Genomic DNA, 21,958 nt, shown 5'->3' with positions numbered 1-21,958 from the left:
GCCCGTGTGGGGGGCTCCCAGGGCTGGGGGGGGTCCCGGGGGTCCCAGGGGCTCCCCGGGGTGGGTTGGTGCCAGTGGGGTCCGTGTGCCCCCATCGGGGTCCGTGCGCCGCGAGCACCACCCCGCGTACCCCACCCCACGGCAACCCGGCCCTGCGAGACCCCCGGCGCTGAAAATGCCTTTATTTCCCCAAAATGATTGTGGGGCGGGTCCTGCAAACGCCCTGAGGGGAGAGGGAGCGCCCACAGGCAAGGGATGCCGTGGCCAGTGCTGCTGAGGGGGCTGCAGCCATGCCCGGGGGTGAGGGGGGCACGGGCGGAGCGGGGTGAGGCGAGCCCTGAGGGGCCGGAGCCGGGCTGTGCCCCGGCAAGGGCAGGGACACAGGCTGGGCACCCTTGGGCACCCTGCGCCACCCTCCAGCGGCTGGGGGGCTGCTCCGGCCGCCCAGCCCCTCCTGAAGGAGTCCGATCTGCTGCTCCCGAGCTCTGGAGCGCTTCGAATCCTCACAGAGCGACGTCCATGGAGTCTGTGGGGAGCACCCCGAACCCTCAGGGCTGCTGAGGGTGGCGGTGAAGAAACCCTCAAGGACGCTCCTGAGGAAGTCAAAGGTGGGGTTTGTGGGGACCCCCAAAGCCTCAGGGCTGCTGCTGGTACTGGCCCTCGGTGGCGGTGAAAAAACCCTCAAGGACGCTCCTGAGGAAGTCAAAGGTGGGGTTTGTGGGGACCCCCAAAGCCTGAGGGCTGCTGCTGGAACTGGCCCTCGGTGGCGGTGAAGAAACCCTCAAGGACACTCCTGAGGAAGTCCAAGGTGGGGCGTATGGGGACCCGCGGCCCCCCGAAGCCTCAGGGCTGCTGCTGGTACTGGCCCTCGGTGGCGGTGAAGAAATCCTCGAGCACGCTCCTGAGGAAGTCGAAGGTGGGGCGCTCCTCGGGGCTCTCCTTCCAGCACTGCCTCATCAGCTCGTAGAGCTCGCCCGGGCACTGCTCGGGCTGCGGCATGCGGTAGCCACGCTCCAGGTTCTGGATCACCTCGGGGTTGGTCATGCCTGGAGGGAGGGCAGCGCTGGTGGGCATCAGGGTGGGTCACCCTGGGGGTGGTCACCCCTGCCAGGACCCAGTTTGAGTCACAGGGACCACTCTGGGGTTGGTCACCCCTGCCAGGACCCAACTGGGGTCACCCCATGGTGTGGGTGCCACCCTAGGGCTGGGCACCCCTGCCAGGACAACACCCAGGACCCAGTTTGGGTCACCCACATGCTCCAGGGACCACCCTGGGGTTGGTCACCCCTGCCAGAACAAAGTTTGGGTCACCCCCATGTCACTGGAACCACTCCAGGGTTGATCTCGCCCCTGCCAGGACAATGCCCAGGACCCAGTTTGGGTCACAGTAACCACCCCAGGGCTGGTCACCCCTCCCAGGACAACACCCAGGACCCAGTTTGGGTCACCCCAGGTTTTAGTGACCACTCCACTTGGTCATTCCTACCAGGACAATGCCCAGGGCTCAACTGGGGTCACCCCAGTGTCACAGAGACCACCCTGGGCTTGGTCACCCCTGCCAGGACAATGCCCAGGACCCAGTTTGGGCCACAGGGACCACTCTGGGCTTGGTCACCCTTGCCAGGACAACACCCAGGACTCATTTTGGGTGGCAGGGACCCCCCTAAAATTGGTCACCCTTGCCAGGACAACACCCACAACCCACTTTGGGTCACAGGTACCACCCCACCCTCCCAAACCCCGCATGGGGCGGGATCTGCCCCCCTTTCCACCCCTTTCCAGCCCTCCCCGGGTGTCTGCGGTGCCCGGTGCTGCCGGGCGGGCAGGGAGCCAGGCTGGCAGCGGCGTGCGTGCGGCTCTGCATGCACACACACACACACACACGCACACACACACACACCCCGCAGCTGCCCCAAAATCCCGACCTGGATACGGGATCCGGCCGTAGGTGACGATCTCGGTGAGCAGGATGCCGAAGGACCACACGTCCGACTTGATGGTGAACGTGCCGTAGTTGATGGCCTCGGGCGCCGTCCACTTAATGGGGAATTTGGCCCCTGGGAGCGGAAGGGAGGGGATGAAGCGGCCGGGCTGAGCTGGAATCGCGCTTTAATCCCGTGTGACAGTCCCCAGCCGCGCTCTGTCGCTGCCTGGCTTTGGTGGCCGAGCCCCCCGAGCCTGCGGCAGCACCCAAAGCCACCCCTTTTCCAGATGGAAAAGGAAAAAACCATCCTTGCCCCCTGTCCTGCAGCTCCCCGGAGAGCCGGGCTGGCTGCGGGTCCCTTCCCGATGTCCCCAAGCCCGGTGACCCCCGGGCTGGGCGGGGCTCACCCTCCCGAGCCGTGTACTCGTTGTCCTCGATGAGCCGGGCCAGCCCAAAATCGGCGATTTTGCAGCACAAAGTGTCCGAGACCAGGATGTTGGCTGCCCTCAGGTCCCTGTGGATGTAATTCTTGGCCTCGATGAAAGCCATGCCTTCAGCGATCTGGGATTCGTAATTATGAATGAATTGTTGTTAATTAACGGCTCCGGCCCTGCAGAGCTCTCCCAGCTCCATCCCCACCTCCCTGCTGCCCCCTCACCTGTGCTGCCATGTCCAGGAGTTTGTTGATGCTGAGCTTGACTCCTTCCGAGGTCTTGAGGAAGTCCACGAGGCTGCCTGAGGTGAAAGCAGCAGTTCTCAGCTCCTGGGGGCCCGGGGGGGTCACAAGGGCACTGTCCCCCCCAAAAAAAAGCTCTGGGAATGTGGTCAGGAGAACACAAAAATCCTTTTTGCCCAAGCTGGAGGTGGGAGAGAGCAAAGGCAATGCCCAGGGCTGGAGGCAAAGGAATCTCTAAAATTAACAAATTTCCACGTTGCCAGACTTTCATTTTGAGTGGTTTTGGAGCCTGCACTGGGAGGTGCTGTAGTCACATCCCTGGAGGAGTCTGAGGAATGACCTGCACAGCACTCTGTCCCTGCCAGGACAACGCCCAGGACCCATTTTGGGTGGCAGGGATCACCCCAGGTTCAGCCACCCCTGCCAGGACAATGCCCATGACCCAGCACTCTGCCTGTTTAGGTGGGGATTTTTCACAGCTTGAACTTCATCCCGAAGATCTTTTCCAGCCTTAAAACCCTGTGGCCGCACCCCTGAGGAGGGGGCAGCCCCGGGTCCCTCACCCTTCTCCATGAACTCGGTGATGATGTAGATGGGCTCCTTGGTGACCACGGCGTAGAGCCGCACCAGCCGCGGGTGCTGCAGCTTCTTCATCAGGTTGGCCTCGGCCAGGAAGGCGCTGGGGGACATGCTGCCAGCCTTCAGGCTCTTCACTGCCACCTTCGTGTGCCCGTTGTAGAAGCCTTGGGGGACAAACGGGGAAAAACGGGATCCGGACACCGGGCAGCGGTGGCAGCCAGGGAGGGCGGCTCCTCGGAGCACCCCCAGCTGAGGAGGAGGTGCTGGAGGTCCCAGAAGTTGGGTGGGAGGTGTGAAGGTTGGCTGGAGATGGTTTCAGGGCCCAAAACGCCGTTGTGGTGGGGCTGGAGGGGTTTTGGGGCTCGGTGGTGCTGGGGTCAGGCACTGATGGGGTGTTCAGGAGGAGAGCAGGGGGTGGGGAGCTGGGTTTGGGGTGGGAGGGGGGCTGGGGGAGTGCTGGGAGCACTGGGGGGACTTGGTGGGACAGGCAGAAGCTGTGGGAGCGGAACATGAGACCCCCAGAGGGCTGTGGGGCAGGATGGAGGGGAATGGGGAGGGATGGAGGGGAGGGATGGAGGGAAAGGATGGAGGGAAAGGATGGAGAGAAGTGGGCTGGGACAGAGAGAAAGGATGGAGGGAAGGGATAGAGGGAAATGGGGAGGGATGGAGGGAATCAGAGAGAGATGGAGGGAGGGATGGAGGGGAGGGATAGTGAGAAAAGGATGGAGAGAAAGGGATGGAGGGAAGTGGGCTGGGACAGAGAGAAAGCATGGAGGGAAGGGATAGAGAGAATCAGGGAGGGATGGAGGAGAGCAGGGAGGGATGGAGGGGAGCAGGGCAGCCCCCGTGGCTTCCCCACAGCAGCACTCCAGGAGCAGGAGGGGTTTTGTGGCTGGATCTCCCTCCAAGCCCCCGCAGCTGCTCCAGCATTCCAGCCTCAAGGGACATTCCCAGGTAGGGACAAAGCCAGCAGCTCTGTGATCCCACACATCCTCCCCGTGTCCACCAGCAAAGCAGGGATGCAGGGGTGGGAGCAAAGGGAAGTTTGGGCTGGGTTCTCCCTTCTTCCAGGACCCTCAAAGGCACAGTCCCACCCTGTGGGCTGTGCTGCTGCTCCGTGTGAGATCCCGGCTGGAGGATGCCGCTGCTCGCTCTGGTGCCCCCGTTTCACCCTGACTCACCCATCCAGACCTCTCCGAACTGCCCCGCTCCCAGCTTCTCCACCAGCTTCAGCGACTCCCGCGGCACCTCCCACTCGTCCTGCCACCACGGCTTCTGCGGCTTCTGCGTCCGGCAGGGCTTGCCCAGGCGGCAGCAGAGCCCGTCGGAGCTGCCTGGGCCACAGGGAGGCAGAGCTGGGCCAGCGCGGGGCAGCGGCACCCGCCAGGGCTGGGCCGGGCCGCTGGGAGCAGCGGGTCCTGCTCATCCCATCCTGTCCCACCCTGTCCCATCCCATTCTCCCATTACCATTTCATCTTGTCCCAGATTGTCCTGCCTCATCCCATCCTGTCCCTATCCCATCCCATTCCATCCCACTCAATTATGTCTTGTCCCAGACCCATCCCAGCCTGCCACATTCCTATCCCATCCTGTCTGGTGCCATCCCATCCAGTCTCATCCCATCCGCTTCTGTCCCGTAACACCCTGCCCCATTCCATCCTCTCCAGTCCCATCCCATCCTGTACCATCTCCTTTTATTCTCTCCTATTCCCATCCCATCCCCTGGATCCCATCCCCTGGATCCCATCCCATCCCATCCCATCCCGTCCTGTTCCCATCCCATCCCCATCCCATTCCCATTCTGTTCCTGCCCCATTCCCACCCAGTTCCTGCCCCATTCCCATCCCGTTCCTGCCCCATTCCCATTCCCGCCCCATTCCCGTTCCCGTTCCCATCCCGCACGTGTGTAGTGCTGCACCAGCTCCCTGAGGGTCCCGAAGGGCGCGCGGGGGGAGATGTAGAAGCCGCCATTGTCCAGGTTCCGGATCTTGTAGTGCTTCACCGTCTCTCCCTGGCTCTCGTCCAGGTCCCGCACAGACAGCGAGTACGAGCCTGGGGACAGGGACACCCGTGGGACCCCGAGCCCTCCTGGGGATCCCCCGGCCCCAGGGACCCGCGGGGGCACCTTTGGAGGTCTCGCTCTCGCGGATGAGGAAGGAGCCGTGGGTGTTGCCCGAGGCCAGGAGCTGCCGCTCGGCGTCCTTGCGGCTGATGTTCCTGAAGAACCACCTGGGGAATGGGGCGGGCTTAGGGTGGAGGGGACCCGGCCACTTTGTGGGATGCTCCAGGCTCCTTCCCAGAGCTCAGATCCTGCCAGGACACATCCATCCATCCATCCATCCATCCATCCATCCATGGATCCATCCACCCATCCATCCATGGATCCACCCATCCATCATCCAACTTTCCATGGATCCATCCACCCATCCATCATCCAACTTTCCATGGATCCATCCACTCATCCATCCATGGATCCACCCGTCCATCATCCAACTTTCCATGGATCCATGGATCCCTCCATCATCCAACTTTCCATGGATCCATCCATCCATCCATCATCCAGCTCTCCATGGATCCATCCATCCATCCATCCATCCATCCATCCATCCATCCATCATCCATCAATCCATCCATCATCCAGCTCTCCATGGATCCATCCATCCATCCATCCATCCATCCATCCATCCATCCATCATCCATCAATCCATCCATCATCCAACTCTCCATGGATCCATGGATCCATCCATCATCCAATTTTCCATGGATCCATCCATCCATCCATCCATCCATCCATCCATCCATCCATCATCCAACTCTCCATGGATCCATCCATCATCCAATTTTCCATGGATCCATCCATCCATGGATCCATCCATCATTCATCCCTGGATCCATCCCTCCCTCCCTCCCTCCCTCCCTCCCTCCCTCCCTCCCTCCATCCCTCCCAGCCCATCCCCACTCACGGCTCGGGCTCCAGGCTGTTCACCAAGGCCACGAAGTTGTGTGGGATCAGCCCCTCCTGGCCCGTGGTGAGCGACTGCGCCTTCCACCACTCCCCGTTCCTGCAAGGACAGAGCTCAGTGAGACCCCCGGCCCTGCCCCGGCCCCGGGGGCGCTGGGACTCCTCCGGAATTCCTCACTCTTCCAGCACACGGAGCTTCTCCCCCTTCCGCAGCCCCAGGTCCCCGTCGTGCTTGGGCTCGTAGTTGTACAGGGCCACCACCAGCTTCTCTGTGGGGACAAGAGGAGGGACAGGGTGGCAGTGACCAGTCTGGGGGTGGCACAGCCCCCAGGCCACAGCCATGCCTCACCTTGCATGGGGGAGCACGGAGGTGACGAGGACTCGTAGGACACCAGGGGGTCTCGGACCTCGGAGCCGTTGCGGATCGGCCTCTGCCAGGGACAGGAACCCCGTGAGCACCCAGCTCGTGGGATTTGGCCACCTCTGGGGGTGTTTGTCCACCGGGATTGGGGTCTGTCACCCCCTCCTCACCTGGTACTTGCTGTCGGGCTCGATGGGGTAATTGCAGTGCTCACAGATGTCGATGTTCTCGATCCAGTCCTCGTCGTAGTCCGAGCTGCAGCAGCAGCCCATGGTGGCTGTGGGGACAGAGGTGACACAGGGAGCCTTGGCACCGCCATTCCTGCCTCTGCTCATTCTCCAGTGCATCCCCATTCCTGCATCCATCCATCCATCCATCCATCCATCCATCCATCCATCCATCCATCCATCCATCCATCCATCCATCCATCATCCATCCATCATCCATCCATCCATCCATCCATCCATCCATCCATCCATCCATCCATCCATCCATCCATCCCACACCACTGTCCCATCCCAGCTCCCCAGCTGAGGGTATTCCCTGACTCTGTCACCAGCCATTATTTCCTCCTAATTTATCGTGCCTTCGTTAATTAAAACCACTGAAGGCAATTAGTGCCCAGCCTGAGGCTCCTCTGTGCCTCCTGTGCCATTCTGGGGCTGGTCCCTCTGCTCTCCCTGCACATAACAACCTCCTCATTAACATCCCATTAGCAATTAACACACTCCTGCAGCTCGCCTTTAACGAGCTCTGGCTGGGCAAGCACCTCCCCCATCCTAAAATCACCTCCCAGCTGGATGTGGACACATCCAAACCCCTTTTCCTACAAATCCCCGTCCTCTCTGCACACTCAGCCCCATTCCTGCTGCAGCCCCACTCCCTGCAGCACCCTCGAGGCACAGCCACGGTGACACCGGTGTCCCCACGGTGCCACCAGGGCCTGGGCACCTTCGTCAGGAGCTCTGCATGGGCTCTGCAAATCCAGCGGGCACCTCTGGCCTTCCTGAGGGTTCTGAGCGTGGCACAAACCCCGTGGGCACCTCTGGCCTTCCTGAGGGTTCTGAGTTGGCACAAACCCCGTGGGCACCTCTGGCCTTCCTGAGAGCTCTGAGCGTGGCACAAACCCGGGCACTTCTGGCCTTTCCAAAAACACTGAGCATGGCACAAACCCGAGCACCTCTGGCCCTCCTGAGAGTTCTGAGTGTGGCACAAACTTGGGCATCTCTGGCTTTCCCAGGAATGCTGAGCATGGCACAAACCCGAGCACCTCTGGCCCTCCTGAGAGTTCTGAGTGAGGCACAAACCCGGGCACCTCTGGCTTTTCCAAAAACACTGAGCGTGGCACAAACCCGGGCACCTCTGGCCTTTCCAAAAACACTGAGCATGGCACAAACCTGGACACCTCTGTCTTTCCCAAAAATGCTGAGCATGGCACAAACCCGGGCACCTCTGGCCCTCCTGAGAGTGCTGAGCGTGGCACAAAGGCGGCAGCGGCGCGTGGGCCCCGGAAAAGGCTCTTTCTGCAGAATCCCCCACGCCCACGGGGCCAGGATTTGTCCCCAACCCCTCGTCCCTGGGGCCCAGGTGTGATTTCCGCAGGGTTTTGTCACCACCAGCCACCCCAGATGTGCCACAGCCCCAGCTGTGCCCCTCTGGCACGGCAGCCACTCTACGTGGTCCCCGTTCAGTGCCCGCTGCCCGGCTGGGAGATGATTTTTTGTGATGTTTTTTTCCTCCTTTTCCTGCCTGGGAGCCTGGGTTTGCACCAGCACGGCCAAAAATCTGCATTTTCCCACGGTGCCAGGGGGGACACAGCAGTGGGGGCTTCATTTGGGCCTTGCAGGGGTCCCCAGGGAGGGTTTGGGGTCCCCAGGGGGGATTTCGGGTCCTTAAGGAGGGTTTGGGATTCCTAGGGAGGATTTGGGGTTCCTAAGGAGGATTTGGGGTCCTCAGGGAAGGTTTGGGGTCCCCAAGGAGGGTTTCGGTTCTCAAGCAGGGTTTTTGGTTCCTAAGGAGGGTTTGGGGTCCCCAAGGGGGGTTTGGGGTCCCCAGGGTTGCCACTCAACCCCCCAGCCTGCACTTCCAGGTTTGATTTTCCAGAGCAGGATCCTCCTCCCTCGGTTCCAGAGGTGGCAGGAGCACCAGGACTGTCCCCAGAGGAGCAGGTGACAGGCGACTTTGGCCAGGGGAACACTCAGGAGTGAGTCCCCGTGCCCTCCAACGCAGCTTTGGGCACCCAGACCCACCCTGCTGCCTGCAGCTCCTGGTGACACCCGCTTGGGGACACGTTTTGGCACCCAGGAAGGGCTTTGGTCACACTGCAGGCACGGTGACGGCGTTCAAACACAAATTTCCTTTTGCTGGCTCTTCCCTTATCACTCCCAGCACCACCAAGACTTCCTGCATCTCATCTAGGTACAGCCAGGAGAGGAAAAAATCCAAAATTCACCAACATTTTGAGGGTTTTTCTGCGCAGGACCCAGCTCAAGCCCAGCTTTTATGGATGAGAACAACAACAAAGCGCCCACATTTCTTATCCAGAGCGAAGGAACAGCTGAGAAATCCCAAATCTCCTCCCTGACCCCATGGAGGAGCTCCCCAGAGCTCTTCACCCCGCTCCAGCAGTGCCAGGAGCTGTTTTTTCCTCCCGGGGTGAGGAGGGAGGTGCTGCTATTGTGCCTTTTTTTCTTGCAGCCCCAAGCCACAGCGTAATTTCCACCGAGCTGCAGCAGCAGCCGTTTCACCTGCACCAGGGCCACGAGAAAAAAAATAAAAAAACAACAAAAAAACCCAAAAAAAGGGCGTTTGAAGTCAGCTTTTTTTTTTGGTGGCTGCATCTGTGCAAACCGAATTTCTTTGTGCCAAAGGGGCCTGGCAGGGAGGTGCCCCCCGAGCGTGTTCAGGTGTCTTTGCCAGGTGTGTGCCCCTCTTTTTGGGGTTTTCTCTCTGAATTTGGGCTCCCTGTCCTGTCCCGTGCTGTCCCTTCCGCCCACGTGGCCCTGGGCAGGTGCTGCTGGTTTGTCACACTGACCCTGTGTCTGATGTCACCCTGAGCCAGCTGTGAGCCAGCTGTGAGCCCCCTGGGTGGGCACACAGAGCTGGCACAGCCTGGCAGTGCCACCAGGGACCGTGTCCCCAGGGCAGGAAGGGCCTGGCACCGAGCCGGCAGCAAAAATGGGAATTTCTGAGCACCTGAAGCTCCAAATTGGGCACCAAAAATGGGAATTTCTGAGCTCCTGAAACCCCAAATTCGGCACCAAAAATGGGAATTTCTGAGCTCCTGAAACCCCAAATTCGGCACCAAAAATGGGAATTTCTCAGCTCCTGAAGATCCAAATTGGGCACCAAAAATGGGAATTTATGAGCTTCTGAAACCCCAAATTCGGCACCAAAAATGGGAATTTCTGAGCTCCTGAAACCCCAAATTCGGCACCATAAATTGGAATTTCTGAGCGCCCGAACCCTCAAATTGGGCACCAAAAATGGGAATTTCTGAGTGCCTGAACCCTCAAACTGGGCACCAACCTTGAGAGACTGGCACCGAGCTGCTGCCTGTCCCTCGGGCACAGCCCTGGGGACAGAATTGCTGTGCCCTGGGGACAAAACTGCTTTGCCCATCCTGCTGTGCCCTGGCAATGGAGGTTTGGGGGAGCCCTGCGAGGCCACCACCGCTGCCACCCCTGGCAGGACCCCCAGGCGGGCAGGGGACACGGGGACAGCGCCTGTCCCCCCCCCAGGAGGCCCCAGAGGGATGGAGAGCCCAGCCTGGCTCCCCCATCCCCCCAAGAACGCCCCCGAACCCCATTTCCATCCCTGCGAGGGGCGCTCGGAGAGCTCAGCTCGCCCCCTCCCCACCCCGCAGGTGCCCCCCGAGCCCCCCCGGGACCCCTCCCCGGCTCTCACCTGCGGGCAGCGCGGCGAGGAGCGGCCGCTCTCACAGGGCCATGTCCCGCCCGTCACACCCTCCTCATCCTCGGCGGCCGGACAGGAGCCCCCCGGGCCGGCTGGGGGCGGAGAGGAGCCCCCCGAGCTTTGTGGGGTGCAGTGATGAGCCCCCCGAGCCTTTTGGGGTGCAGAGAGGAACCCCTCGAGCCGAGTGGGGTGCAGAGAGGAACCCCCCGAGCTTTGTGGGGTGCAGTGATGAGCCCCCGAAGCCTTTTGGGGTGCGAAGCGGAGCCCCCCGAGCTGGGTACGGTGCAGAGAGGAGCCCCCCGAGATTTTTAGGGTGCAGAGCGGAGCCCCCCGAGCTTCTTGGGGTGCAGAGCGAAACCCCTCAAGCCGGGTGGGATGCGGAGAGGAGCCCCCCGACACTTATGGGTGCAGAGCAGAGCCCCCCAAGCCGAGTAGGGTGCAGAGAGGAGCCCCCCAAGCCTTAGGGGGTGGAAAGCGGAGCCCCCCGACCTTTCGGGGTGCAGAGCGGAGTCCCCCAAGCCTTTTGGGGTGCGGAGAGGAGCCCCCCAAGCTGGGTGGAGTGCAAAGCGGAGCCCACCCAAGCCTTGTGGGATGCAGAGTGGAAACCCCTGAGCCTTTTGGGGTGTGCAGTGGAGCCCCCCAAACCTTTTGGGGCGCAGAGCGGAGCCCCCCAAGCCGGGTGGGATGCGGAGAGGAGCCCCCCAAACCTTTTGGGGCGCGGAGCGGAGCCCCCCGAACCTTTTGGAGTGCAGAGAGAAGCCCCCCAAGCCGGGTGGGATGCGGAGAGGAGCCCCCCAAACCTTTTGGGGCGCAGAGCGGAGCCCCACAAGCCAGATGGGATGCAGAGAGGAGCCCCCTGGACCCGGTGAGATGCAGAGAGGAGCCCCCCGAACCTTTCGGGGCGCGGAGCGGAGCCCCCCGGGCCGGCTGCGCCGCCGCCGCCGCTGTCCCCGCCTCGCCCCGGTTTCCTGCCTCATGAGCAAACTCAAGAGGAGCCCGTTCTCAGCTCGCCCCCGACCGCAAGAGCGAGTGACAAACCCCGATGGCTTCCTGCCACCTCGGGTCCCCTGGCGAGGGCATGCCGAGAGCCCCGGGGCTGGCACCTGCTGCCAGCACCCTCCGTGCCCTGCGCTGTCTCCTCCGTGCCCTGCGCCAGCCTGGCACTCCCTGCTCCACCCCGGGGTCCCCTGCTGGCACTGCCACCCCCCTCCCTGCGCCCCAAGGTCCCCCGTGTGCCGCGGGACAGGCTCGGAGCCCCCCTCGGGCTGTCCCCGCCGTGTCACCGCGGTGCCACCGCAGCCTGGGCAGCCCGGGAGCCGCGGGCACAGGGCCGGAGCCAGGGGACCCGCGGTGGCCCGGGGGGCTGGCAGCGCTGCTCGGGAGGCGGCTGAGAACCACAGCGGCATTGTGTTGGCTGCTTTGATCGAGAGAGAAGCCGCAGGCACAGGCCGGAAGCCCGGAGGTGACAGCGGGGGATGTGGCAGCTTGGGGGGCACATTCGGGCTCTCCTCGTGTCCTGGCAAGGAGAAACTGCCCCCAAAATGATCCCCACAGCTTCCCTGGCACTGCAACACTCGGGGCTCTGTGGAAGGCGCATCCCCAGGTGGCACCTGGAGCCGGGGCCAGGTCTGGAGGCACAGACAGGGAGAAGCCACCAGCTGTCACCCTCTGCTCCTTTTATTGCGCCTCAAAGGGCCGCTCCGCACTGTCCCCGCCGGGCTGAGCCCACCACCCTCAGCGCCAGGCCCCAGAACGCCCTGGGGGCTGGTGACATTCCCGTGCCCATGGGGGGGATGGTGACACTCCCGTGCCCATGGGGGGGATGGTGACACTCCCGTGAGATGGTGACAATCCCGTGCCCATGGGGGAGATGGTGGCATTCCTGTGTCCCACACCCTGGGGATGGTGACAATCCTGTGAGATGGTGACATTCCAGTGCCCGTGGGGATGGTGACACTCCTGTGCCCTGAGGATGGTGACACCCATGGGGATGGTGACATTCCTGTGAGATGGTGACATTCCTGTGCCCATGGAGATGGTGACAATCTCGTGCCCGTGGGGACGGTGACATTCCCGTGTCCCACAGGGATGGCGACATTCCCGTGCCCTCAGGATGGTGCCACCCATGTGGACGGCGACACTCCGCGCCACCTCAGCGCGGCATCACCCTGTGGGCAGCACGACCTGCCCCGAGCCCCGGGGGTCCCCAAAGAGCCGCGCTGTCCCCGGGGGTCCCCAAAGAGCCGCGGTGTCCCCGGGCTGTCCCCGCAGGCGGGCGGGCTCAGCACAGCGAGAAGCGGCGCGAGTTGATGTTCATGCGGGTGACGCCGATGTGCTTGAGCGGCGTGGAGAGCAGGAAGGCGGCCTTGGGGGGGATGGTGCACAGCAGATCCGAGTCTTCCTCGCAGCCCTCGAGGCCGAAGGTGGCGTCGTCCAGCATCTCCTTGTGCTGGTGGCACGCCTGCTCCACCTTGAGCCGGTGCAGCCGCGCCCGCAGCCGCATCAGCTGCTGCGCCAGCCGCTGGTCCAGGGCCTGCATCTCCCGCTGCGGGGACAGGGAATGCCGTGGAGGGGGATGCCACGGCTGCCCGGGCAGCGGGGATGGCGCTGGGCCGGGCACAAACCCCGCCATGGGCCCGCGGTGCCACGCCGTGTCCCCCGTGCCACCCGCACTGCTCAGGCCGTGCCCCCCGTGCCACCCCCAGCGCAGCGGGAGGGGGTGACAAGCGACCCCGGCGGAGCTGTGGCACCGCAGAGCCACGAAAAACCTTGAGAAAACGCGTGTGGAGCCAGCAAGGCGGGCAGAGGACACCCTGCCACCCCGCCGTGCCCGGTGCGGTCGGGCACGGTGTCCCCAATCCCGCTCCGTGTCCCCGTCCTGAACTCACCAGCTCCGTCCTGAGCCACTCCAGAGCCGCCTCCACGGTGGCAAAGCCACAGACGCCCCCGTCCTGCTGCTGCGGGGGGTGCCCGGGGCTGCGCGGTGCCCCCCAGCGCTGCCCCCTGACCCGCGCTTCCCACTCCAGGTACGAGGGTCTGCGCGTCTGCAGCTTCAGCTTGGCCGCCAGCGCCTTCACGCTCTCCAGGTTCTCCTGCTCCCAGCTGGGCTCCTCCTCGCCCAATTCCTTGAATTTCAGCTGGCTGAAAGCCATGTGGGGCAGAGCAGAGCGGCCCCAAAGCCCCGCTGGTCGCTGTGCCCTGAACGCCTCTCCACCGGGGAATGAAGCCCCCCACCCTGCCCGCGACCACCCACCCACCCCTGCCCGGCTGCGCCCGCTCCCGGCTCTTTATCCACCCCGAGGCCGATGGGCAGGAATTTCCTTATCCAGAGGAGTATTTTTGGCTTGTTGCGTTGGTTTTTTTTTTTTTTTCCTTTTATTTTCTTTTTTAACATCATTGTCTCCGCCTGGGAGGAGACTCCCCGTTCCCGGACGGAGCCTTCACCGGGCACGGAGGAGCTGCGATGATTTATCCCCGGGCTCAGCCGCCCCTCCCCGCTTCTGGGGGGGCCCAAAAAAGCTCGAGGAAGGAAAAAGAAACGGGGGGGTGCCCGGGGGGTGCAGCCGGGGTCCCGCACCCGGACGGGAGCTTAAGGTGGAGCCGCGTCCGGATCTGTCCCTGTGCCACCTCCCCGCTGCCCGCGGGGCTCCAGAGCCAGCCGAGGTGCCTCAGGGGTCTCACCTGCGACCCCCGGGTCTCACCTGCCCGCCCCCGTCCCCTGCAGCCCCCCCAGGGCAGCCCCCAAATCCTCCACGTGCTCCCCCCGCGCTGCTCTCCGGTCGCGCTGTCCCCTCGCGTGTCCCTTGCCGCGGTCCCTCCGTGTCCCCTCGCTGTCGCAGCGCACGGAGCGACCCCCCCAGCACCCCCAGCCCCAGCCCCGCGCCTCCCTCCGGGCCGGGCCACCTTAAACCCGACATCCGCCAGCCGGGCCGGGCCGGGCCGGGCCGTGCGGGGACATCGCCACCCCCCGGTTCCACCCCGAGGTGCCCGGACTGCCCCTCCCGCACCCCCAAATCCCCGCCCCCGCACCCCGAGCTCCCCCGCTGGCACCCCCGGGTCCCCTCCTTGCACTCCCGGTGTCCCCAATCCCCTCCTTGCACCCCGAGCCTCTTCCTTGTCCCACAAGGTCCCCTGCCTGCACCCCAAAATTCCCTTTTGCACCCCCAAAAAACCTCTCCTTAGGGCCAGCAGGTCCCTGTTGGCACTCTGAGGTCCCCTGCTTGCACTGTGCTTGTCCCCCCAGGTCCCTGCCTGTCCCCCCCAGGTCCCTGCCTGTCCCCCGAGGTCCCTGCCTGTCCCCCCAGGTCCCTGCCTGTCCCCCCGAGGTCCCTGCCTGTCCCTCAGGTCCCCATCTGCCACCCAGCCCGAGCAGGTAAGCAGAAGGGGTGGCCGGGGCAGGAGCACCGCCACCCCCCCGACCCACCCTCCTCCTTCTCCTCTTCCTCTCGTGCCCAGCCCCGGGGGTGGCTTTGGGGACAGCCGAGCCCGTGGGGACGCTGCCAGCCGGGGCCGGTAACGGGGCGCAGCCCAGCGGGGCAGGGAAGGACCGCGAGCTGCTCCCCGCCATCCCATTTCCCCCCAAAAATCCCCTGGGGCACAGCGGAGACCGCAGCCAGCTGAGCCCCCCGTGCCTCAGTTTCCCCGCTGCCCCCGGCGGAGCCATGTGGCGCTGCCGCGTGCGGGAGGTGACAATGTCAACACGGCGAGGGGACAGCGCCGCGTGACGCGCAGGGAAGGGGTTTCCAGGCGGGCCGAGAGCCGCAGGATTTCCCCTTTTTTTTTTTTTTTTTTTTTTTTTTTTTCTTTTCCCTCTCCTCCCTCCCCGGCCGGGCCGAGGCGGCGCCCATGGAGTTCTCGGAGCTGATCAAGACGGCGACAGTGGAGGACGTGCTGCTGTCGCGGCCGGGGGTGGCGGCGGTGCGGGGCACGCTGTGCATCACCAGCCACCACCTGCTGCTCTCCTCCTGCCCCCGCGGCGACCTGGAGCTCTGGCTGCTCATCCGCAACGTGGACGCCGTGGAGAAAAGGTGGGCTCGTCCCCAAAGCTGTCGCTGTCGCCGTGCCCGAGCTGGGGGATCCCCCCCTGTCCCGGGTACCCCACGGGCACCGCGCTGCCCCGCCCGGCCGTGTCCTTCCTCTTCCTCTCCCTGCTGGCGGGGCAGGGCGGGCATGGACTCCTCTCCCCGTCAGAGTGCACAATTTAGGCTGGTGCCAACCCCCGCGGAGTGGCGGCTCCCTGCGGGACACCAGGTGTGGCATTTCTGCCTCCGTGCCACCCGCGCAGCCCGGCTGCGGTGGCGGATGCGAGCCTGAAATTCTGCCCAGCCCCGGGGGGACGGGGCGGCTCCGTGCTGTCCCCGGTGTCCCCAGGCAGCCCTGCCCAGCCCCCGGGGGGACGGGGCGGCTCGGTGCTGTCCCCTGTGTCCCCAGGCAGCCCTGACCCCTCCCGCAGGGTCTCGGGCTCCTCGGGCACCGTCACGCTGCGCTGCAAGGACCTGCGGGTGCTGCAGCTGGAGATCCCGGGCATGGAGCAGTGCCTGGACGTCGCCGGCTCCATCGAGGTGAGCCCGGCCGGCCCCACAAGGGCTGGCCGAGGGAACAGCGCGGCCGTGTTTGCTCTGGGTCGGGCATCAGCTGGGTAAACACGCGGCTCCGGCAGCGCTGGCACACGGCCGTGGCACACGGCGACAGTGCCAGCTCCGGTGTCCCTGAGCAGGCGTGTGGTTGATGGTTTGTGTGAAAAGGCTCCCGGGATGAGTGGAGAGACGAGAATCTTGGCTCCTGAAACATTCAGAATCTTCGGAATATAATAAATATCGTATATATAATAAATATATCATAATATAATAAACTAGAAGGCTGGTTTATTATATTATGATACTTAATATATACCATAATACATATTATTATATATAATATATATCATAATACATATCATAATAATACGTTATATATTATATATCACATATACAATAAATAAATATAATATATATAATATATACTATATATAATATAAATATATCATAATATATATAATAATGCATATAATAATAATATGTTATCTATATTATCTATCATATATATTATCTATATCATATTATTATATATATTATATTATTATATTATTATATTATTCTGAATGTTTCAGAAGGCTGGTTTATTATCTTATGATATCTAATATATATCATAATACATATCATAATAATATATGATATACATTATCTATCATATATATAATATATATTATATTATTATATATATTATATAATTGTGAATGTTTCAGAAGGCTGGTTTATTATATTATGATATCTAATATATATAGCATAATATATTATGATATCTAATATATCATAATATATTATGATATATAATATATATCATAAGACATATCATAACAATATATGATATATATTATGTATCATATATATCGTTATATATTATATTATTATATATATTATATTAAAATGATACATTAAAACTATACTGATAGAATAGAGAGAAAAGGATTCATGAGAAGGCTAGAAAGAACAAGAATGGAATGGAATAACAAAGGCTTGTGACTCTCAGAGAGTCTGAGCCAGCTGATTCTGAGTTGCCATTAATTAGTAACAATTAACATGCCCCAACGCACCTGTTGCATCCCACAACAGCACATCATTATTGTTGACATTTCTTCCCTGAGCCTCCTCAGGAGAAAAAATCCTAGCAGGGGCCTTTTCCCAAACCACGAATCTCTGGCCGCACAGGCGCTGTGCTCGCTGGACTCGGTGATGCTGACGTACCCGTTCTTCCACCGCCCGCCGGGCCTGCGGCTGCAGCACGGCTGGCACCTCGCTGTGCCCGAGCGCCACTTGCAGCGGGTGGCCTCGCAGGTGAGCCCGGCCGGGAGGGACCCCCACGCCGGGAGGGACCCCCGGGCCCCTCCGCTGATGTGGGCTCTCCCCCAGACCAGCCAGTGGCGGCTGAGCTCCGTGAACGGCGACTTCGGCGCGTGCCCCTCGTACCCGCGGGCCGTGCTGGTGCCCGCGGCGCTGGGCGACGAGGCCCTGGCCAAGGCGGCGCGGTTCCGCCAGGGCGGCCGCTTCCCCGTGCTCTGCTACTTCCACCCCAAAAACGGCACCGTGAGTCCCTCTGCCCCCCTGCCAGCCCCTCCTGCCTCTCACAAGGGGGGGTTCCAGCTGCAGAGGGTTCCAGAATTTGGGTTGGAAGGGATGTTAAAGCTCAGCCAGTGCCACCCCTGTCAGGGCAGGGACAGCTCTCCCCTGTCCTTCCCTGGATCCAGGGGCAGCCACAGCTGCTCTGGGAAAGCCATTCCAGCCCCTCCCAGGGAACAATTCCTAATTCCCAGTATCCCACCCATCCCTGCCCTCTGCCAGTGAGAGCCATTCCCTGTGTCCTGTCCCTCCATCCTTTGTCCCAAATCCCTCTCCAGCTCCCCTGAAGCCCTTCAGGCTCTCTAAGGTCACCTTGGAGCTCCTTTAGGCTCTCTAATGTCACTGTGGAGCCCCCTCAGGCTCTCTAAGGTCACCCTGGATCCCTTTAGGCCCTTTAAGGCCACCCTGGCTCTCTCTCCCCGCAGTGCCCATTCCCAGCTGTCCCCTGCTGTCCCCCAGCCCCTTTAGGCCCTCTAAGGCCACCCTGGATCCCTTTAGGCCCTTTAAGGCCACCCTGGATCTCTCTCCCCGCGGTGCCCATTCCCAGCTGTCCCCTGCTGTCCCCCAACTCCTTTAGGCTCTCTAAGGTCACCCTGGAGCCCTTCAGGCTCTCTAATGTCACCCTGGATCCCTTTAGGCTCTCTAAGGCCACCCTGGATCCCTTTAGGCCCTTTAAGATCACCCTGGAGCCCTTTAGGCCCTCTAAGGCCACCCTGGCTCTCTCTCCCCCCGTGCCCATTCCCAGCTGTCCCCCGCTGTCCCCAGGCCCTGCTCCGCAGCAGCCAGCCCCTGACGGGTCCCAACCGGCGGCGCTGCCGCGAGGACGAGCAGCTCCTGGGGACAATCCTGGACGAGGGCGAGCGCGGCTTCGTCATCGACACGCGCTCGGCGCAGGCGGCCAAGCAGGCGCGGATGAGCGGCGGCGGCACCGAGCCCAAATCCTCCTACCCGCGGTGGCGGCGGCTGCACCGCGCCCTGGAGAGGTGAGGGCAGGTGCTGTCCCCCCGGGTGACAGTGCCACCGAGCCCCACGCTGGCTCTGTCTCTCGGGGTGCCTCCCAGTGTCCCCCCGGGGGACACTCTCTGGTGGCCCGAGGGTACTGGTGGCACTGGGGCAGTGGCCTTGGCAGCAGAGGGGACACTGGAGACGTGGCAGGGGATAAAAGGTGACTCTCAGCAGGGGACAGCCCAAGGTTTATTCGGAGCTCCTCAGGAGCCCCACACCTCAGGGTGTAAAACAAAAGGAATGTCAGGGTTACATTTAAAGGGTGGGAGGAAACCCAATGTGGATGCATTTGCTGAGCAATAAGGACCCTGCAGGGATGAAACCCTGGGGATGGACATTTGGGATAGTGTATAAAATAATACTTGTGGGGCTGACCCCTGGCCTCGGACTAATCACTCAATGACTTGGGCCAAAAGTTCTAGATAGAGGGGACGGGATGCTGAGTGACTGACAGAGAGCCAGGGCGGGGATTTGGGGATGATCTCACCCAGGAGAGGGATCACACAGGTAGAGGGAGGGGGTACAAAAAGGGGTACACCATTTGGGGAAAATAAGGGCGCACAAAACCAAAAGTATTACAAAGTATTACAAAGTACAAAAGCACACTAACAGCCCAGGGCTCCGTGCCCTGTGGCAGGGGCCGCCCGCTGCAGGAGAGCTTTGCCAGGCTGGTGGAGGCGTGCAGTGAGCCTGCCCTGAGCATGGAGCGCTGGCTGGGCCGCCTGGAGGGCAGCCGCTGGCTCAGCCACGTCAAGGCCGCCCTGAGCACGGCCTGCCTGGCTGCCCAGTGCCTGGACAGGTAAGGGGGGCTGCACCTTGCCCGTCTCACCCCTTTCCGTGCCCGCAATGTGCCCACAATGCTGGGCTCGCCCCGGCAGGGAGGGCTGCAAGGTGCTGGTGCACGGCGCCGAGGGCACGGACACCACGCTGCTGGTGACAGCGCTGGCCCAGCTCATCCTGGACCCCGCCTGCCGCACCCTGGAGGGATTCCAGGAGCTGCTGGAGCGGGAGTGGATCCAGGTGAGAGCTGTTTTGGCAGGGTGGGGGGCCCAGCCCGGCCGGGTGCCTCACCCCAGGTCTCCATGGGGGTCCCGCAGGCCGGGCACCCCTTCCAGCTGCGCTGCGCCCGCTCCGCCTGCTCCCACGCCCGGGGCAAGCAGGAGGCGCCGGTTTTCCTCCTCTTCCTCGACTGCGTGTGGCAGCTGAGCCGGCAGTTCCCCTTCTCGCTGGAATTCGGGGAGCAGCTGCTGCTCACCCTCTTCGACAACGCCTACGCCTCGGCCTACGGCACCTTCCTGTGCAACAACGAGAAGGAGAGGTCGGTGAAGGCAAACCCCGCCTGTCACGGCTTAGGTGACGCTGCTGGGGACTGGAATGTGTCCCTCCTGTCCCCACAGGAGCCTGTGTAAGGTGAGGGAAAGCACCCACTCGCTGTGGGCCTGGCTGAACCAGCCTGAGGAGAAGCACAAGTACCTGAACCCTCTGTACTCGCACAACCCCTTGGTGATCTGGCCCTCCGTGGAGCCCCAGAGCATCCAGCTGTGGCAGGGTGAGTGGGATCCTCCCAAAATCCACCCCCAGCTCCCAGCTGGGCTGCCTCAGGGGCAGCTGCTGTGCCTTTCCCTGCGGGACAGGGCTGAGCTCACCCCCAGCCCCTTCTCCGCCAGGTTTCTTCCTTCGCTGGATCCGTCCCTCCCAGCACCTGGATGAGGCCTGGGTGGAGATCCAGAGGTTGGTGCAGGGAAAGAGCTCCTCCCTCCAGGAGAGCACAGGGAAAAGGCTGAGCCAGCCCCTCCCTGAGCCCTCTGCTGGGACAGAGAACGGTGAAACGGGGACAGCTGGGACAAGGTGACACTGGAAATTGCCATGGGAAGGGCTGTGCAGGACACAGACCCCGTGGGCAGCTCCGGGACAGGGGACAGATCCTCCCCAGCCTTCAGCTGCCCACCCTGAGCTCGTTTCAGTAAATCTCTCTCCCAGCCCTTGCCTGTGTCCTGCTCTTCCATAAGGAAGCTGCTCCTTCCCACTGGGATCGCAGCAGTGCCCCTGGATGGCTCTGGAGCTGAAGGGCAGCAGATCACACAAAAACACCCCAGCAGATCACACAAAGAAAGCCAGATCACACCCAAAACACCCCAGCAGATCACACCAAAAAAGCCAACAATCACACAAAAAACCCCAGCAGGACACACAAAAAACCCAGCAGATCACACAAAGAAAGCCAGATCACACCAAAAAAACCCAGCAGAACACAGAAAAAAACCAACAGATCACACCAAAAAAACGCCCAGCAATAACACAGAAAAACCCCAGTAGATCACACAAAAACACCCCAGCAGATCACCCAGAAAAACCCAACAATCACCCAGAAAAACCCCAGCAGGACACCCAAAACCGACACCCCAAAATCACACAGGCTGCAGCCTCTGTCGTGCCAGCGGCTCCGAGCCTGGAGCCAGCCTGGGGATTGTGCCCTTGAGCCCAGTTTTGAGGAAGGAAAGAGATAAAAAAAAAAAAAAAGAGCCAGGAGGGTGGGAGGGTGAGGATGTGCAGCACGAGCTGCCAGGGCAGGAAATAACTGTTCCATGAGGGAAGCTGGCCCGGGCTCAGCCCAGCAGATAAACAGAGTGTGCTGGCAACTGGAAAACAACTCCTGGCTGTGCACTCGCAGCTTTTTCACACTTCAGGGCAGGGCCTGAGGCTGTGCAGCCTCCCTGGGAAGGAGCTCATGGATGGGCAGAGGTGCCAGGAGGAGCAGCAGTGCTCCAGGGTGTGGAACAAAGCACTGACAACAGAGCTGGGAAAACCAAGTCCTTGGGTTAATTTTGGTCCAGATGGGGAAAACCAACCTAAAGAAACCCCCACAGAGGTGCTTTTCCTTGTGTTTAGAAAAGATTTCTATTTATTTCCTCATTTTTTCCCCCTCCCCTGGTTTATAAATATGCCAGGAAGCCAACCCAGTTCCCTTCACTCCTCTCCCAGTAAAAGCCACTGCAGCTGCTGGAGTTCCCACTTCCCCAACTTCCCACAGCCCCCAAAATCCCTGCCAAGAACAACTTCAGGCCTTTCCTGAGCAGGCCCTGGACTGGGCAAGGGGTTGGAGAAGGGAAAAGTAGAGGAGAGGAGAGGGAAATTCCCCTTCAGGCTTCAAACTCGAACTCGAAGTACTGGGGGTCGAAGTAATGGATGCGGACATAGCCATCCTCACCCCCACTGCTGCGGCGGCAGGGAGGAAAGGGAAAGTCAGGAATGCTGCTGGCAGCAAACAATGGCAAGCCTGGCCTCACCACCCCCTCCTGAAACTGATACAGGAATCACAAAGTGGAAAAAACATCAGTGATGTGGCCCAAGAGTGGGGCAGGGTGTGAGTGATCCCCTGGGC

At 61.5% G+C, this 21,958-nt stretch overlaps 3 protein-coding genes and 1 long non-coding RNA gene across 4 annotated transcripts; 1 reads left to right on the top strand and 3 right to left on the bottom strand.

Moving 5' to 3' along the window:
* Positions 1 to 35: 35 nt before the first annotated feature.
* LCK (LCK proto-oncogene, Src family tyrosine kinase) lies at positions 36 to 10,510 on the bottom strand. Its single transcript, XM_064398468.1, is given in 13 exon segments — positions 36 to 1,046; positions 1,926 to 2,057; positions 2,332 to 2,485; positions 2,583 to 2,659; positions 3,164 to 3,343; positions 4,361 to 4,513; positions 5,082 to 5,231; positions 5,305 to 5,408; positions 6,143 to 6,241; positions 6,320 to 6,447; positions 6,450 to 6,572; positions 6,673 to 6,779; positions 10,409 to 10,510. Coding segments are annotated over 12 exon segments (1,605 nt in total). The 5' UTR covers positions 6,775 to 6,779; positions 10,409 to 10,510; the 3' UTR covers positions 36 to 843.
* A 1,731-nt stretch (positions 10,511 to 12,241) lies between these two features.
* FAM167B (family with sequence similarity 167 member B) lies at positions 12,242 to 13,637 on the bottom strand. The gene is made up of 2 exons (XM_064398551.1): positions 13,306 to 13,637; positions 12,242 to 12,962 (listed from the first exon to the last, which is right to left on the bottom strand). Exons 1-2 carry the CDS (start codon positions 13,567 to 13,569, stop codon positions 12,699 to 12,701), a joined length of 528 nt encoding a protein of 175 aa, XP_064254621.1. The 5' UTR covers positions 13,570 to 13,637; the 3' UTR covers positions 12,242 to 12,698.
* A 1,602-nt stretch (positions 13,638 to 15,239) lies between these two features.
* Positions 15,240 to 20,691, top strand: LOC135285740 (myotubularin-related protein 9-like). The gene is made up of 10 exons (XM_064398345.1): positions 15,240 to 15,444; positions 15,870 to 15,978; positions 17,164 to 17,289; positions 17,365 to 17,538; positions 18,337 to 18,554; positions 19,214 to 19,375; positions 19,455 to 19,596; positions 19,674 to 19,894; positions 19,974 to 20,125; positions 20,244 to 20,691. Exons 1-10 carry the CDS (start codon positions 15,263 to 15,265, stop codon positions 20,426 to 20,428), a joined length of 1,671 nt encoding a protein of 556 aa, XP_064254415.1. The 5' UTR covers positions 15,240 to 15,262; the 3' UTR covers positions 20,429 to 20,691.
* On the bottom strand, positions 19,734 to 20,702 carry LOC135285743 (uncharacterized). The gene is made up of 3 exons (XR_010350458.1): positions 20,564 to 20,702; positions 20,050 to 20,289; positions 19,734 to 19,871 (listed from the first exon to the last, which is right to left on the bottom strand). It is a non-coding gene; the product is annotated as an uncharacterized LOC135285743 (long non-coding RNA).
* Between the last annotated feature and the right edge of the window lie 1,256 nt (positions 20,703 to 21,958).

Source organism: Passer domesticus, chromosome 24, assembly GCF_036417665.1.
Source record: "Passer domesticus isolate bPasDom1 chromosome 24, bPasDom1.hap1, whole genome shotgun sequence".
Classification (NCBI taxonomy): Eukaryota; Metazoa; Chordata; class Aves; order Passeriformes; family Passeridae; genus Passer; species Passer domesticus.
The sequence above is the reverse complement of the archived record's forward strand: the minus strand, read 5'-3'. Positions and strand labels throughout refer to the sequence as shown.